General features: G+C 43.8%; 1 protein-coding gene across 3 annotated transcripts in view; it reads right to left on the bottom strand.

Moving 5' to 3' along the window:
• Window positions 1-6,847, bottom strand: part of DGCR2 (DiGeorge syndrome critical region gene 2) — a 102,997-nt gene extending 96,150 nt beyond the window's left edge. For all 3 annotated transcript variants that reach the window (XM_030217445.1, XM_030217446.1, XM_030217447.1), the window contains exon 1: window positions 6,655-6,847. In XM_030217445.1, the coding sequence (XP_030073305.1) occupies window positions 6,655-6,733 (79 nt within the window). In that variant the 5' untranslated portion in view covers window positions 6,734-6,847. The remainder of the gene's footprint in view (window positions 1-6,654) is intronic.
• Window positions 6,848-19,564: the final 12,717 nt, after the last annotated feature.

The following is a 19,564-nucleotide window of genomic DNA, read 5'->3' as shown; positions in this document are numbered from 1 at the left end:
GTGGGCTAGGGCAGTTTCCCAAGTCTGGTCCTGGAGCACTTCTTGCCAGTCAAGTTTTAAGGATATCTACAATGAATACGTATGAAAGATTTGCATATAATGGAGGCAGTGTATGCAAATCAACTTCATGCATATTCACTGTGGATATTCTGAAAACCTGACTGGCAAGGGGATACTCCAGGACTGGACTTGGGAAACACAGATCTATAGAATTCAGGGGTATGAGTGTATATCAGCTTTGCAAGGAACATGCCATTCAATTCACCTTTCCCCCTGTACCTTAGAATCCTATGCTATCTACTAAGATATTTCAATGTGTATTGCACTGACATTACAAGTAGGATACTATCCCATAATGGATATTATTTGAATTATTTACTGATGTGAATTGTTTATTGCCTACGTTTAGCTTATTCTTATACGTCACCATGGATGAATTTCTTCAGAAAGGCAGTAAATCAATTCTAATCCTATATAATAAAATGCACCTCCAACGTTCTAAAGCTGACTGCATGGACACAAGCCTTGAGGCATTCGTGCTTCTGTATCCATCTCCTGAAATGATGACGTCTCCATCGGCAGGAGTGAAAGAGTCAGAAGAGACCCAAGAAACCATCAGCAGCAGCTACCAAAAAAGTTGCAAAGCGCCCCAAAAAAACGAAAGCAGATAAACACAAGAAAGTGGCTAACAGCTGGCCACCGCAACACAGATCAAAGAAACAGTAAGATGAATTTGGTTTGAATTGAAAAGCATGCTTCTGCACTGGGGGGGGGGGGGGGGGGGTCCTGAGACCACAGAGAGAGGGGGGGGGGGGAGGTAGTGTCTTTCTCTCACTCAAACACACTGTCTCACATTCACTCTCTGTATCACACAGACACACTCACTCGGTCTCACAGACAGTGTGTATCGCACACATACTCTCTCACACTCTCACATACACTCTCTCTCACACACACTATGTGTGAAGCACAATCTCTCTCACATTCACACACTCATTCTCGCGCACACACTCTCTCACAGACACTCGCACCCAGACTCACTCTCTCTCTCTGTCACACACACACACTCACACATTCACTCTCTCAAACATGCACATTCCAAGGAAAACCTTGCTAGTGCCCATTTCATGTGTGTCAGAAATGGGCCTTTTTAATTTTTCTAGTAAAATAAATAAATAAATGTCACCAATACCTAATGTGCTCACACAGACCTCAAGTACCATGATAAAAACATATCAACTCCAATTTAATCCTATAGCAGTTTAAGACCCTTGTTTCCTATGTACACACCTACCATGTTTAAATTATTCAACTACTGGTCCAAAAGGTCTGATTGTTATCATTTATATCAGTCACACACCGACTACAGAGATCAGGCTAAGATCAACAATCCAATGTCTCACAAGCCGACAGATAAAAGGAATGAAGCATTGTGTCTCTGTGAAGAGTAATGTAACTAACCAAGGAGCAATTATAAGTCTGAAAAATGAACTGTACAGTTGGGGTGTCAAACTGCGATCGCAGAGGTCTGGTTGAAGATGTCCCTAATGACTACATTTGCATATTCATTAGGACACCTTAAAACCCAGACTAGCTTACAGCCTTCCAGAACCCAAGAACCTGAAATACAACCACACTTGAATTTAATAGGTAATCTACTGCATGGTAAACTGCCTTTTCTCTATGGCGATCTAACGTATAGTCACCAAACTCAACATACTCATTAGTCCAATGGCTTGCTGGTGTATTTCAAGATCCACCTTGACTTTACTTTCTAAGGTATCTGAGATACATAAAAATTGGAAAAACAGTTTGAATTTTGAAAATAAAATGAATACTAAAAACGACTGAGAACATTCCATTTTCTATTTCTAAAGCACTTGATTCCAAAATGTTTTCTACAAGTCTGTGTACCTAATAATTTTTGGATTAAACCATAGGAAGAGAACTCATAACCCACAAGTAACTTCACACCTACAATTCATAGATGATTTGAAGCTTTACAATTCCTTCACAGCAACTCTTGGGTAGCGAAGGACTTCTTGTATGACATTTGGCCTGGACAAACATATTAAGCAAAACTGAAAGTCTCTCTGACCAAAGACCACAGTATAAAAAAAGAACTTGAGCAGCGAAGTATAAATATCTAGGGGTACATAATTATCCAGCGTAAATCACTTACAGAAACCATCAGCAAGGAGTACAACAGGATACTGATACTGAAAAGATGTTTAACAGCATAAAATAAGCTACTATCATCAATCAGCTTGCAATTACATAAAAACATGTTAGTCCCAGAAAAATTTGCCCTCAAAGTGATCTGTATGAACTAATGTATGTCACGCAGGAAGTAAGGACCTTACAGTCATCAATCACACAGCAAGTTGTGATTTAGAGCTGCTCATAGAAGCTTGGTGCATGGTTCCCGAACACAAAAAAAATAAAAGTTTGTGTCCAATTCAGATACAAACTGTCTGCATGCAAAAAGTGTGTAAACACAGGAGAGCATGCCAGTCACCATGGAAACCTGCATATGGGCACACTAGCAGCAGAACCAATATTTCACACACAAAACTTGTAATGGCAACTGGTTGCATGGAAATACATTATGCATATGTGTATGTCTCGAATGCTAACCTGTGCAAAATTAGTCAGTATCTAAATTCTGAGATCAAGCACATCACCCTTCATTTCACAGCCATGGAACCCCTTAACCCTGCATTCAGTGATCAATCACCTCATACCTTCCTACAAGGCAAGAAAAAAGTATAAAAGAGAAGAAACAAGCATAATCATTTAATGGAAGTAGCTAAACTTGCTAGTCACACACACACAGAATAACACCAGCTGCACATATTAACAGGCCATGTTTATCCACTCCTACCCTAGCTAATGTTCAAGCACCTGACTTCATTTGCAACTTTCTTTTAAAATTAGTCCCTTATTTTCTTACTCCTGTTATTCTTTATCATGTTATGTTCCATCTTTGCTTACACTCTATGCTATTAAAATGTTTTATTGTATACTAGCCGTTGAGCCCGTTAAAACGGGCTACTATTGGAATGGGGGTTTTCCAAGACCCCCTCCTCTCCCCCCCCCGAGGTCGCCACTACCAGTACCCCCCCTCCGGAGTCGCCGCCGCCACCCCTCCACCCGGCCTGGGCCCTCTGTTCGCTATTAATTCAATTTACATCGCCGCAGCACGCAGATCAGCTGAGCTCCCGTCGGCCTGGCCTTCCTTCTCTGCCTGTGTCCCGCCCTCGTGTGACGTACTGCCGGCGAGGGCGGGACACAGGCAGGGAAGGAAGGCCAACCGGAGCTCAGCTGATCTGCGTGCTATGGCGATGTAAGTTGAATTAATTGCGATCAGAGGGCCCGGGCCAGGTGGAAGGGTGGTGGCGACGACCTCGGGGGGGGGGGGGGGGGGGGGGGGCGCAGTTTCCCTCTCTGTCCCGCCCCTGTCATCACGTATTGACGCGGGGGCGGGACAGAGAGGGAAGTCTCTACTGCGCATTTGCGAGTGAGTTCGGTCACTCGCCGTTTATATGTTTGATTGTGTTGTCATTTTAACGTAGTATACTATGCCATAGATTGAATTGATTGAATATTTTTACTGCTAATTGTCTGTAGCTTATGTTTGAGTTGTTCTTGCTGTACACCGCCTTGAGTAAATAAGTCCTAATAAATAAATACTGCAAGCTGCAAAAGAATGAGGTAAAACTGTACCTCCCCCCCTCTCTACCAGACCTCAGACCACAAAGCCCTGATGTTAGAAAGCAGTAGACATGAATTTCAGTCTTCTGCACACTTCTTTGCATCCAGGTTTATCACTGAATTTAAATGTGCAGTGCGCTGTCTACATGACTCATTGCACACAAGACTCCTTTTAGAGTAAGGCACCAAACTTGCACAGAGATTTGTGGAGAATTAAGACATTGTGATCACCTGGCACATAACTGAACAGTGATAACACCCTCATCCTCCCCGTCCCATCTGCCCGCAACCTCGAAGTCATCTTCGACTCCTCCCTCTCCTTCTCTGAGCATATCCAACAGACTGCCAAGACCTGTCGCTTCTTCCTCTTCAACATCAGCAAAATTCGCCCTTTCCTCTCTGAGCATACCACCAGCACTCTCGTCCACGCTCTCATTACCTCTCGCCTTGATTACTGCAACTTACTCCTCACCGGCCTCCCACTCGGCCATCTATCCCCCCTTCAATCCATTCAGAACGCTGCTGCACATCTTATATTCCGCCAAAACCGATATACTCATATCACCCCTCTCCTCAAATCACTTCATTGGCTTCCAATCAGATATCGCATACAATTCAAGCTCCTCCTCCTTACCTACAAATGCACTCAGTCTGCGGCTCCTCACTACCTCTCCACCCTCATCTCCCCCTATGTTCCCGCCCGTAACCTCCGCTCACAGGACAAAGCCCTTCTCTCAGTACCCTTCTCCACCACTGCCAACTCCAGGCTCCGCTCATTCTGCCTTGCCTCACCCTATGCCTGGAACAATCTTCCTTTACCCATACGCCATGCCCCCTCCCTACCCATCTTCAAATCTCTGCTTAAAACTCAACTCTTCAATGCTGCCTTCGGCGCCTAACCGCTCGAGAAATATAGAATGCCGCAATCTATCCACCCTATCAGATTAACTGTTCACTCGTCCTCTAGATTGTTCACTTGTCTTTAGATTGTAAGCTCTTTGAGCAGGGACTGTCCTTCTATGTTTAAATTGTACAGCGCTGTGTAACCCTAGTAGCGCTTTAGAAATGTTAGTTAGTTAGTTAGTTAGTGATAAAGCAGAAAAACACAAGAACTGTATTAGGAATAGAAGCATCCTACCAAGTAACTTCTCCATGAAAAAAGAAACACATTTAGCTCATATCTTTTCCAAGGCAAATTACATTCAGGTACAGTATTTTCCCTGTCCCTAGTGGGCTCCCAATCTAAGTCTGTACATAAAGCAATGGAGAATTAAGTGCCTTGCCCAAGGCCACAAGAAACCACATTAGGATTTGAACTGGACTCTCCTGGCTCAGCATTAGGCTACGCCTCCACTCCTCTTCCAAGTACCAAAGAAATGTGGAAAAAGTTATAGAAATACCTCCAATTGCACTGGATACCATTGATTTCATTAAAATCAACTTCCAAACATACCTTGCTATATAGTCTGTACATATTACCCTGTACAGCTACAGAAGGAAACTCTCTTTGGCACAATGCAAGTATTCAGAAGAGCACCAACAGTACATCTGAGACAGATTGTACCCAACATACCCCAAGAGAGTCAGGGGTGAGGTTTACTCCTGTCATGGTATGCAAAATACCATTTGAAGAAACTACCCCTTAGAACACTGTAAAAATAAGTTATGCTAAAGTATTGAAGGCATGGAGAAAAATGGAAACATGAAATACTTGAATGAATGCACACATTCATTCAATCAATAACAGTTACAGATCATCATTATTGTTTCAACCCCTTCTGTATTTCACACCAGGGCCTCACTTTTTTGGAGGTGGGTCCAGGGGTCCAATGGACCCCCAGGTAACAGTGACAGCCCAGGCTGCCTGACTGACGGGGATGGGTGGGAACAGAGTCTTAACCCTAATGCCAGCTCTGAGCTGGTGTAGGGTTAAAGCACTATTCCGCCCCTACGATCACAGCAAAGTTCTCTAATCATAGGAGCTAAATAAAAGCAGAGCTCATTTAAATCTAAATAAGATCTGAGCTACTGCTTCAGTTAGGCCCTGTCAGCCTGCTGATCATGGGGAGGAGGTAAATGCGGGCACTAGTGGCCTCTAGTGCCCGTGTTTACCTTTAATCACTGGACCATGAGTACCTTCCACCGGTAGCTGGACTAGCTTTTTAATAGATGAATGTCAGCATTCCTATATGCATTTTTACATGAAAAGCAAACCCCAAATGAAATACAGAAGTCAGCCCTTATTTTAGATTTTGTTCACACCTTTTTCAGTAGTAGCTCAAGGTGAGTTACACTCAGGTACTTGGATATTTCTCTGCTACAGGAAGACTCACAATCTAAGACCTTATCATCTACTTCTCTTTCCTCTTCACACTGCTAAGAAAGATTACTTATACCTGCTAATACTACAAAGTACTACCGATTTAACTACAGTAGCCCCACAGAACCTTACTATGTTTGTGTACAACCGAAGAACAACCCTGCAAAATGAAACTAGCACATTTTAATCCTGTCCCACTATACACTTCCGCCCACTTCATACAACTGCTGCTGCTACTACTACCTTAAAAAAAAAACTCAATCACTTAAGGAAACAAAAAATATGGGATAATCTCGTTAAGAACTACATCTCTTAAAGATGTTTCCAGGACACATGCATATTACAAACCTCTAGGCAAATTAACCAGGAAGAACTTTACTCTTTCACCAGTACACATTTAGGATTTCTTGCACAACCGAAGCTTCAAGGCTCTATCCTATAACGCAGCAAACCGCAACAATGTAAAAAAAAAAAGCAGTTGGCGTGCTGGGAATCGGAATTGGAACCGGAACCAGAGGCCGGCCCGCTGTTACTAGGTCACTCGTAAGGTGGCCTGGTAAAGGCCTAGTCCGATCCCCGAACTTTCCTGCAGCCTACCGGCCCCAACCCAGAGAACTTACCTGGGCGCAGCGGCTCGGTAAGTGTCAACACAAGGAAGAAGAGGAGCAGCAAACTGCCGCTGTCAGGTTTAGCCAACATTTATCCTCCGTTCATCATTCACCAGAGCCGCGTGAAGTGAAAAGCCGCGCCAGCCAACTACAGCCTCGGAACAAAAAAAAAAACAAGCAAAAACCCCACACGCCCGCCCCGGACCCCGACACAAGATGGCCACCACCACTACCACCAGTAAAGCATCCGCCAATCAGCGTCAAGACCCAGTCTCATCTGCATAACCCGGCCTCTCTCCCAAAGCGGAGCATGTTGGGAGCCGAGTAGAGCCAAAACTAAAAAGTACACATCATAATGAAAGCTGGCGGTGTGTTGCCAGTTGGTCGGGTTTCCAGACAATTTGGGCTAGTTTTGAAGGCTGGCGGCGGAAAATTTTTGGCGTTGGCGAGTTGCGGGGTTTTTTTTGGTGGGGGGGGGGGGGGGGGCGATATTCATTATTCATGAGTGCTGTTCCTCCAAAGCGTCTCGTCGTGAATTTCAAGCCTCGTTCTGATTCTGATGCTCCAATAGCGCGAGTGTATCCCAAGCCTCGTTCTAATAGCTTCTGTAAGGGCGTTCCAGGGTTCCCTTCCCTCTGGTTTATGGTGTGTACACCTACTTCTGGGAGGTGATCGCTCTGCTTTCAGAAGCGTATTTGCAATTAAGAAATTTGTTCTTATATTTGCAAATTCAATAAGATTCTGTGAAGTTAAGAAAACGAGGTGCAAGAATAAACTGACTGCTATTGCTCGCTGCTCTGAGAAACCACACCGCTCTGGAAAGGCTTCTCAGGAGCCTGGTGAGGTTAAATACAGGTTGTTCACGGCAAAAGGTAAAAATCGGATACAGCGAGATCCTCGGGATCTTCCCGGATTCGATCAGAAAACTTTTAAAAGTTCATTTTTTTTTGCCAGTCGTTTAGATATGGACATTTTACATATATCCTCCAATTTTGTTTTGTTTTCTGTGTTGATGGTATTTAACGCTGGATATTATTGATTATTCTCCCGGACTCCTTTTATACCGTCCCGTTGTTCACTGCATTCACCGTTCACCAAGGTGGCAGAGAAACATGGTGAGTTAGATGGCATCACCACCATGAACTTACGAACTGTTTAGGGATTTTGAGGTACCGTGGGGCGTGGCTGAGGGCGGGTCTATGAGTGAGGGTGACTGGTCCTAGCCTATGAAGACTACAGGATTTTTGTGCTTCTCTGCCTTGGAGTGGGCTTCAGAACGTTCAAGGTGGGATTTATTAATATAGATAACGGACTGCCTTGCCTATGCGTGGTCCATCAGTAAAAAGTCAAAAACTGTTCCAGTTGGATAGGCAGTGCTTTAAAAGGTGGAGGATAAAAGGGTTTTTTTTCTTTTTTTTACTTGACAGCTTTTTAATTTATTTGAAATAAAATTGAATAGCACTAAACACTTAAAAAATGATTAGCTGGTAGAGACAGCACTTAAAGGTTGTATTTTGTGCTCATTTTTCTACACTGTTCTATACAACACAGATGGCCAAGTTTCAGTGAGGATATCCTGCTTCCTGTTGGATTTATCTTAACTGTTGCTGTAATCTACCTTGGGAAGCCTGGCGTTATAAAGATGGAATATTTTGAAATTAAATGAAAGTAAATTTAAACTCTCCTTACATTGGGGGACATGGAATCACACGATCTGCTTTGTAGAAGTTTGCATTTTAGATACACAAATAGTTTATTCTGTTTTGAACATGTTTCAGGGGCAAGTGGTTTGATATGTCAAACTAAAATATAAATATTTTTTCCATGCAGATCTCTTTTGTTTAACCATAACTAAATGGGCTATAAGCCACTAATGCAGTCAATTGATTTTCTTATATTTTGTTCTTGTGATGACATAGAGGGGCATAATCGAAAGTGGGTGCCCATCTCCTTGGGTGGCCATGCGAAGGGTAGGGACAAACCGTATTTTCAAAAAAAAAATCTTTTTTTCAATAATACGGGTTGTGCGGGGCAAATGCCTAGGATTTGGGCGTTTTTGATCTGGGTTTTCAGCGATAATGGAAACCAAAGGCACCCAGCTCAAAAACGAACAAATCCAAGGCATTGGGTCATGGGAGGGGCCAGGATTTGTAGTGCACTAGTCCCCCTCCCATGCCAGGACACCAACTGGGCATCCTAGGGGGCACTTTTATAAATTACAAAAAACATTAAAATAGCTCCCAGGTGCATAGCACCCTTCCCTTGTGTGCTGAGCCCCCCAAATCCCCCCCAAAACCCACTGCCCATAAGTCTACACCATTACCATAGCCCTAAGGGGTGCAAGGGGGCACCTACATGTGGGTACAGTGGGTTTGGGGGGGGGTTGGAGGGCTCAACATTAACCAGCACAAGTGGAACAGGTGGGGGGGGGTGGGCCTGGGTCCGCCTGCCTGACGTCCACTGCACCCACTAACAACTGCTCCAAGGGACCTGCATACTGCTGTCAGGGAGCTGGGGATGACATTTGAGGCTCACATACAGACTGTCAAAAAAACGTTTTTTAAAGTTCTTTTTTTTTGTGGTGGGAGGGGGTTAGTAACCACTGGGGGAGTCAGGGGAGGTCATCCCTGATTCCCTCCTGTGGTCATCTGGCCAGTTGGGGTACTTTTTTGGGACTTGGGTCGTGAAAAAAAAGGGTCCAGCAAAAGCGACCCAAATTCTCGCTTCTGCCACCCTTTTTTTTTTTTTTTTTTTTCAATTATCAGCCGAAAGCACCCATCTCTCCTCAGCCGATAAGCATGCCCCAGTCCCGCCTCCAACACGCCCCCGTCAACTTTGTTCGTTCCTGCGACAGAGTGCAGTTGAAGACGCCCAAAAATGGCTTTCGATTATACGGAGATGGGCACCCATCTCCCGATTTGGGTCAAAATATGGGCGCCCATCACTTTCGAAAATAAGGCCGATACTGTGTCAAAACTGGACGAACTCACCAGACATGATGAACCATTTGAAACTGATAGATCATGGACATCATTCTCTCCCCCAACCACAACCTTAGTTCGACAATTATTACTCAAAACTACCAAATCCCGACTGGAGGAAGTGACGTCATCTAACAGCATGGCCGCATAAGAGCTAAGCTCCCACAGCCTCACAGAGGAATTAAGCTAAAACAGAAGAAATAGCGCTGTTTGAGACACGAGACAGAGCCAGAGAATTAAAGAGAAATCATAGCGGCGAATATATCTGGGATCAGAACCCAAAGTGGCGGATCTCTCCCGTTTTGCTTTTAAAGCAAAAACAGCGGCGTCCCGAAACAAAATGGCGGAGATGCGGAAGGCATCGGAGCTAGCGAATGGAGGGAAAACAAAGTCGGCGGGAAACGCATCAGAGCTCCAAAACGAGCGAGCAATAGACGACAAGGTCCCACAAAAATTAGAAACGTGGTTACAGGACATTAGCGCTGATCTGAAGGCACTTCGGGCGGAGATGGTGACGCTCAAAGAGGATCTGAGAGGGGAGATACGAGAGCTGGGCTCACGCCTAGAGGACATCGAAGCGCAGATGGAAACTCACAGTGAAGCCATGGGAAGCATGGACCAGCAACTTGGTGAGGTTCAGGGGACCCAGCAACAACTTTTGGACAAAATAGAAGATCTAGAAAATCGGGGCCGACGCAACAATTTAAGGTTTCGAGGCCTGCCAGAAGTACCCGCGTACCAAGACTGCGAACATGTGGTACAACAATTGGTTAGTGCACTGCTCTCAGACAACGGAGAAACGGTAGAAGCCGCTACCATACAATTAGAAAGAGCACATAGAGCACTGGGTGCCAATCGGAGCAATAAATCAAAGGACATAATCGCCTGCTTTTCTAGCTTTAAACTAAAAGAGCGGGTGCTGAAAAGAGCCCGCCAGGTGCCAGACTTTCACTGGGACTCTTATGCTATCGAAATTTATCAGGACCTGGCTGCAGCAACTTTAAAAAGAAGGGGTGACCTGAAACCATTTACCAGGCACTTAAGAGAACTCAAAATTCAATATAGATGGAGGCACCCCTTTGCACTAGCTTTTTATAAAGATGGAAACATGCATCAAATAAAATCTATTGAAGAGGCGAGGGCTATTTGCCCTGAAACACCAGAACCGGAAGAGAGAAGAGCAGGGGGTCAAGAGAAAAAGAATATCACTAGACCCTTACCACCAAGATGGCAAAGAGTGGGGAAAGGGCCCAGAAGACTACAACGCCAACAATCGGCTACAAGAGTCACCTGAAATTAAACAAGACTCAAATGGACTCAAGTTCACTGTTAATGCATAAGCTGCAGATAATCTGTTAATGTAAGGTATGGAATCATGAGAACTCTGTGGGGTAAACGGGAAGCGGGGCGGCTACTTCCTCCATAGGTAGACACTCGCGGATATACCACGGGGTATTACACAATTGTTAGGGACATTGGGGGGGAAGGGAAGGGGGTTAATCAAAAGAGGGAGGGGGAGGGGGATTTGTGTTGTGTGATAGCAAGGGAGACTCAGATATATATAACAAAGATCACGGAGCAATTGGGCAGTAATGGCCAGCAAGCAAATAGGGGAAATAAGAGAAGTATAGTAACACTTTATGAGAATGGGGGAATTTAAATGTATGTCTCTGAATGTCAAAGGGCTAAATATTCCCAGAAAAAGGCAGCTGTTGTTTCGGGAAATGGTGAGACTACAAATAGACGTGGGCTTGATTCAGGAAACTCACCTGAAAACAAAATATGAAAAACTATGCAAACATAGGCAATACCCGATTATCTACTTTGCGTCCAGCAGGGATAACACGAAAAGCAAAGGGGTGCTAGTGATGTTTCGAGGGAATAAAACTTGGGGGATAAAAAAAGTGATAAAAGATAAACAAGGGCGATATTTACTGATAATTTTTGAATTAGCAGGCCAGACTTATACACTAGTAAACATATATGGGCCCAATACGCAACATTCGGAATTTTTTGCAGAGCTTGACCTCATGTTGTGTGGGAATATAGAAGGAGCCTTACTAATGGGAGGTGATTTTAATCTAACACTGAACCCGAATTTAGATAACTCAGCGACTACTACACACTATGCTAAGCAGGATAGACGAAATTTTCAGGATTTCCTTACACGCTGGCAATTAATAGACTATTGGCGTAAAGATAATCCTACTGCACGTACATACACCTTCTATTCAACAGTACACCATACGTCCTCTAGGATAGATATGTGGTTAGGGGATGCCTCCCTACTAGGGCGAGCTGAAACTCCACAGATCATTCCACATACCTGGTCAGACCACTCGCCGGTCATTCTACACATTAGGGGAGTAGGACCCAGAAAATCGAGACCTCCCTGGCGAATGGATGATGCACTACTATCGGACGCAAATAATGTAACACAAATAGAACAATCTCTTAAAGAATATATATCTATTAATGATAATGGAGAAGTTTCCCCAATCACCCTATGGGAAAGCCTTAAGGCTGTGACTAGGGGCTACCTTATAGCATTAAAATCACGGGTATGGAAAGCTCGCTGTACACAGGAGAATAATATCCGCCAGCAATTGGCAGAGGTTGAGGCACTATTGCAAAAGGGAGAACCCACAGATCTCACAGCCCTTAAGATGCAAGCACATGACCTGCGTTCGCAGTTGCATGATTTGGAATTAGCGGATATAAATGAGCAATTACAGCGAGTGCACCAGATACACTTTGAATTTGGTAACAAGCCAAGCAAATTGCTAGCCCATAAATTAAAACAACAGATAACAAGAACTGGAGTAGAAGGGTTACGAGATGAAGGGGGAAATATACATTCTGATCAAAATTTTTTGGAAGAGGCCTTTAGGGGATTTTATAAAAAATTATACAAACCAGAAAAAACACAGAGCCCAGAGGAGGTAGACAACTACTTAGAGGAAATAGAACTTCCAGTGCTTCCAACAGAAGCGGACCAAGCTCTAGGCAGTCCTATCACATTGGAAGAGATAGAGCAGACGATTAAAGGATTGGTGCCTAATAAAGCACCAGGGCCCGATGGGTTCACTAACAAATTTTATAGGTGCTTTGGACAGATATTAGCACCCATCTTAACAAGAGTTTTCAACTCCATAAATGAGGTCACTGGCTTACCACCAACCTGGAACTTGGCGACTATAACAGTAATTCCAAAACCGGGCAAAGATCCTCTTGCATGTAGTTCGTACAGGCCTATCTCATTACTAGGGGTAGATTATAAGATATTTACTAAGATTTTAGCCACTAGACTGCAGAAATATCTCCCCACACTAATACATGAAGACCAAGCAGGCTTTGTGCAGAACCGCCAAACCTTTGATAACATAAGGAGAACTCTGCAGGTAATTCAAGGGGCACAGCTTACAAACTCCCCAATGTGTATACTTTCCCTGGATGCCGAAAAGGCCTTTGATCGTGTTAGCTGGCCCTTTCTTTTTGCAGCACTAAAGAAGGCGGGTATTGAAGGGAGGTTTGCGGAATGGCTAAAAACTATATATAGACACCCGAGGGCAGGGGTACGCGTTAATGGGATTATATCTCGACCATTCTCTCTCCACAGGGGCACCAGACAGGGCTGTGCACTGTCACCATTGCTGTTTGCTCTGGTTATGGAGCCCTTAGCAGCCAGAATCAGGGCAAACGACGGAATACGAGGTCTACGAGGAGGGGGGATTGAAACTAAAATACTTCTGTTTGCGGATGACATTTTACTGCTCCTCAAGGATCCCATATTAGCTTTTCCATTGATTGGCGAGGAAATACAAAATTACGGAGATGTATCAGGCTTTAAAATAAACTTTGACAAATCAGAGGCACTGGACATAAACATAAAAGATACACAATTAGATCAACTGAAGGCCCAATTTCCATACAGATGGGCACAGAAACAGGTCAAATATTTGGGGGTGAATATACCTCGAAATATAGAGGAAATTTACAAAAGTAATTTCCCGCCAAAAGCAATAGAACTGTTTCGGGAGTTGGAAAAATGGGAGGGCCTAACATTATCTTGGGTAGGAAGGATTAGCGCTATCAAAATGATGATTCTACCAAAACTTCTGTATCTATTTATGGCCTTACCAATTGATATTCCTGAAGATTTCTTTCGGGGTCTGCAAAGAAAAATATTTTCCTTTATCTGGAGGAAGAGACCACCCCGGGTTAGAAGGGAGGTGTTATGCCAATTAAAAGATAAGGGGGGGATGGGAGTTCCAGCATTCCGTGAATATTATCAGGCGGCCCATTTAAGAATCTTAGCGATCTGGATGCAAAATAAGGGAAAGATATGGGAACGCATTGAACAGAGTTGGCTGGAACCATTTCCACTTAGGGCTATACCTTGGCTACAAAAGCAACAACTGAAAAGGGTACTAAAAGACAGTCCTCCCCTGATTCGATGGCCACTGAATACATGGTACAAGATTAGGGAGAAATTCTTCTCGGAGAGGAAGTACTTTAAACATGCATTCCTTAGATTCACACCTCAGTTTGGACCGGGAGCAATTGATAAAACGTACGAGGAGTGGGAGGTCATGGGATTATGTACACTGGGTCAAATGTCCGAAGAGGGGCAGATTCCTTCTTTCCGGGTACTGCACCGGGAACATGGGCTCTCACCTCTCCAAGTGTTTCAATACTATCAGGTACGAGATTTTATCTGCCGGGACGCAGGGGAGGAGTTGAGCTTAGCTGAAACAATGCTAGAAAAGGGGATGGTGGGCGGAGGGGAACGAGGTTGTATCTCAAGGATATATAAGGCCCTGCTTGCCTGGTCCCAGCCAGTAGAATACTACACAAGAAAATGGGAATTGGCAATGGGTGCACCCCTTGAACCTAAACAATGGGCACAGGCCTTTAGATCTCTCCTGAGAGTATCAATTTCCAGTTCATTAATCGAAAACGGACATAAGATTCTATATAGTTGGTACTACACTCCCAGCCGCTTGGCAACCATATATCGTTCAGGTTCAGCTTTGTGTTGGCGGCAATGCGGAGAGGTAGGAGATATGTACCACATATGGTGGGCGTGTAATCAGGCACAAAAATATTGGGGAAAGATAGGGGATTTTATTAACCAGGTAACAGGGACACAATACCCAATGACACCATATACATGTCTACTACACCTCAAGCCGCCAGGATTCAAAAACCACATTCACAGGTTTGCTACACAGGTGTTTGCATCCGGAAAAATGGTCCTGGCGGCATGGTGGAAACAATCACACTTACCAGATCTGTCCGTGGTTATAAATAAATTAAGGTCCATTCAATTGATGTCTAAGCTTACAGCAATACGTACTGGGCAAATCGCCCAATATCATAAGATATGGGACTCGTATATCACATGGGCCTCCAAGCATATAGCGACAGTTCCGATACACACACAGACATAGGGTTGGGGGGGAAGGGGAGGGAAGGGGGGAAATAAGTTTATGGTTTATTAAGAGACAATAGCTGACGCTGTTAGATACTCTTTATTTTCAATGTTTCTGTACAATATGCAAAGTTATTACAACACAAAATGGTTCTGTATGTTATGAACATTGAAGTTGGTTGATATTGAAAAATGTATAAATAAACAATATAAAAAAAAAAAAAAACTACCAAATCCCACTGCTCACCGGACACATGCCCAAACTACCTACTAAAAGAACCTCCCGACCGATTCCTAGAAAGCATCACAACCTACCCACCTAGCCAACCTACTAACCACAGGAATCTTCCCCAACGATAAAGGTATCATCCTCCTTCTTAAGGCGCCGGGAGTAGATGGGTACCGAGCGGAATTCTATAAAATCATGGGAGAAGAAATAACAGAACCCCTGGCCGCAATGTTTAACACTTTAATAGAGAAGGAAAGGATGCCTCCGGATCTAAATACAGCTTGCATTATAGTAATTCCTAAAAAAGGGAAGGATCCGGAGTTAGCTGAGTCATATAGACCTATTTCGCTCCTAAATTATGAAGTGAAATTGATGGCTAAGATTTTAGCAAACCGATTAGCAAGATTTTTGCCGAAACTTATACATGACTCCCAAGTGGGGTTTGTGAGGGGACGGAAAATTACTAGGAATGTCCGTAAGGTCCTGGCATCATTAGAAGCCAGAAATCGAGGGAATAAAAAGTCTTTGTTAATAAGCTTTGATGCTGAAAAAGCCTTTGACAAAGTAAAATGGAAGTTTCTATACGCGGTCCTTCAGAAATATGGAATCACGGACAGATTTTTGTCCGGGATCAAAGCTTTGTATGCAAAATCGAAGGCCAGAATATCAGTCAATGGTATAACAACAAGGGATTTTGAAATAAATCGGGGAACTAGACAAGGTTGTCCTCTATCGCCTCTATTATTTGTATTAACTTTGGATCCTTTGCTGAGAGACATTGAGGAGCAAAAGGCGGTAGCGGGGATATCAATAGGGGGAGAGGCCTTTAAGGTGGCAGCATTTGCCGATGATATTTTGGTCCATTTATCAGACCCCCAGAACTCTCTGGAAGCTTTGCTGGAGATCTTCTCCGAATACGGAGATTATGCGGGCCTTAGTTTAAATTTGGAGAAGTCAGAGGCTTTAGCCTCTTCGGAGGAAGTATGGCAACAGTGGAGAGGCGAGTTTCCCTTGAGGAAAGCACAAACTTTTTTCAAATATCTAGGAATACTGATGCCCATAAATCCGGCAAGGCTGTATGACCTTAATATCAATAGGCTGCTGCAGGAAACTCAGAAGGTGTTACAAGGATGGCTGGATCTACCATTATCAATGCTAGGTAGAGTGAACTTGATTAAAATGGTGTTATTCCCCAGGTGGCTTTACGTAATGCAAACCATCCCGATGTGGCTTCGACGAAAAGACTTACAGAACTTCTATAAATTAGCATCAAAGTTTTGCTGGAGGGGCAAAAAACCAAGAATTCGCTTCTCGACTTTAGTAGGTAATTGGAGTCGAGGGGGGGGTGGGGATGCCAGATTTAGAACTATACAACCAGGCATGCCAATTGCGTTATCTAGGAGATTGGTGTTTGGAAACACAGCGATACACCCCCACTGTGCTGGAGGCGGCACTCTGGGAACCTTATCAATTATTCTCACTCTTACACCACAAAACAGGTGATTTGCCAGAAGGGCTCAGTAAATGTGTGCTGTTGCGGCCGCTCAGGGAGATGTGGAGAGTGTTTATACGACACCTAGGGGGAGACCCTGAAATAACGGATCTATTAACAATATGTGGGAACTGTGAATTCTTACCAGGCTTGTCGAGCCGACACTTTGTAGTTTGGGCAAAGAAGGGGATTTCCAATCTGGCACATCTGGTGGATGGAGGTGGGCAGCCCCTTACAGAAGTAGAAATACTGGGGAAAGTGGGTGATTCCTGGGGTAACAGATTTGCTATAAGACAGGTGCGGCACTATATGGCCTCTCTCCCGGGAGACCCTTTGAGAACCCGGATGGGGGATAGGGTAACAAATTTTTTTCACTCTTTGGGTGAAGGTGAACTTACGATATCCCTGCTCTATAAAACAATATCAGGATGGCGACCCCCCAGAGATTATAGGAATTTGAAAAGCGCATGGGAAAAAGAATTAGGGACTAGAGTAGTTTCATGGGACATTACTAAATCGACAGCAAGAATACCTTTGCTAGTAGCTGATGCTCGCTTAAGAGAATGTGCCTATCGTTGTATCCATAGGGGATATATAACTGCTGTCCAACTAGCTCACATGGGAGAGAACCGGAGACCAGTGTGTCTCAAATGCGGAAAAGACCCTGGCACAATGTTACACATGTTTTGGAGATGCCCCGCCTTGAAAAGATTTTGGACACAGGTCCGAAGTTTTTGGAAGGAGCGACTGGGGCTTCGGATTTTGGGGACAGCTGAGCAGTTGATCTTGGACATCCCGGGGGCCTTCAGAGGGCAGAATAAATTTGAAACAATATTGCTCAGAAAGATGAGTTTACTAGCCAGGAAATGTATCTTACAGTACTGGACAAGTAAAGATCCTCCAGCATATTGGCACTGGAGGAATCAATTACACCAGATGGCTTCTTGGGAGACTAGAGAATCCCGGCTCTCAAAGCACAAGAGAGTCACGTTTTTGGCTGTTTGGGGCCCTTATCTGAAAAGTCTAAGCCAGAGAGGTCGAAGTTTGCTCTTAAATGAAGGATAAAACCATAGACTACACTGAATAACTCCCAGGTCGAGAGGGGGGTGGGGGGAAGGGAGGGAGAGGGAGGGGAAGGATAAGCGGGATAAGAGCAATAAAATAAAAGGCTGTATCACAAAATGCATAAATGACATATGTTTATTGACGAATGGTTGTATAATTAGCTTGAGATATGTTAAGGGTTAACTGCAGAGCCTTGTGTGGCTGTGTTTATATTTGTTGCAAATCTAATAAAAACCGTTTAAATATATAAAGGTATCATCCTCCTTACACCCATACCTAAAAATCCCAAAGCAAACAAAAGAGACATCAAAAATTACAGACCAATGGCCTGTTATTATTGTTTTCTGTTTGTAATTTATACACAACAGTTGCACAGCATATTGTTCCTTTTTATACTTAATAAAAGTGCTCGAGGCTTTTGCAGATGAGGACAGAGCCCACAGGGATGGGGGCGGGAACAGTATGGGAACAGAAACAGAATCTGTGGGAATGGGGTTGGGACAAACGTTATCCCCGTGTCATTCTCTAGTTATAGCGAGCTCATCTTAATTTTTCCAACCAGGGCCCATTCAGTCCTAGCTGCGCTACTGGTTGAGGGTTTTTTTTCCACCAATTTTTCTAGAACTACATTGAGATCCCATAATACTACAGGGTCTCTAAAGGGACATTGTAGCTTTAGGAAGTCCTCTCATGAAGTGGGAAACTTGGGGGGGAGGGGGTGAGTTGAGATTGGTGTGCCATCATATTTACCTTGGGGTCAGCACCCAAGAAAAAGATCTAGGTGTCAATGTAGACAATAAGCTGAAATCTTCTGCCCAGTGTGCAGAGGCAGCCAAAAAAACAAACAGGATTCTAGGAATTATTAGGAAAGGGATGGTAAATAAGCCTAAGAATACTATAATGCCTCTGTATCACTCCATGGTACAACCTCACCTTGAGTATTACGTTCAGTTCTTGTCCTATCTCAAAAAACATACAATGGCATTAGAAAAGGTTCAAAAGAGCAACCAAAATGATAAAGGGGTTGGGACTTCTCTCATATGAGGAAGGGCTAAAGTGGTTAGGGCTCTTCAGCTTGGAAAAGAGGCAGCTGAGGGGAGATATGATTGAGGCCTACAAAATCCTGAGTGGTGTAGAACAAGTAGAAGTGAATTGATTTCTTTACTCTTTCAAAAAGTACAGACTAGCGGACACTCAAGGAAATAATTTTAAAACAAATAGGAGAAAATATTTTTTCACTCAACTAATAGTTAAGCTCTGGAACTCTTTGCCAGAAGATGTAGTAACAGTGGTTAGCGTATCTGGGTTTAAAAAAGATTTGGGCAAGTTCCTGAAAGAAAAGTCCATAGTCTGCTATTGAGACAGGCATGGGGAAGCCACTGCTTGCCCTGGGATTAGGAGAATGGAATGTTGCTACTATTTGGGTTTCTGCCAGGTACTTTTGACCTGGATTGGCCACTGTTGTTAACAGGATCTTGGGCTAGATGGACCATTGGTCTGAACCAGTACGGCTATTCTTACGTTCTTATCAATTGGTGCATGATATACTACACCATAGATAGATGAACTCATACGGAAGACATTTTGAGGCCTGATCAGATAGGTGGAGGAGGTAGACTAGCATGAGCGGTACTGGGTAAGTGTTTGGGTCCTGATGGTTAGAATTCATCTAGTGAGACCATTTGGATTGGTAAAATTTACTAGTTTTAGGTTTTCTGGCT

Source organism: Microcaecilia unicolor, chromosome 11 (assembly GCF_901765095.1).
Source record: "Microcaecilia unicolor chromosome 11, aMicUni1.1, whole genome shotgun sequence".
Taxonomy (NCBI): Eukaryota; Metazoa; Chordata; class Amphibia; order Gymnophiona; family Siphonopidae; genus Microcaecilia; species Microcaecilia unicolor.
The sequence above is the reverse complement of the archived record's forward strand: the minus strand, read 5'-3'. Positions and strand labels throughout refer to the sequence as shown.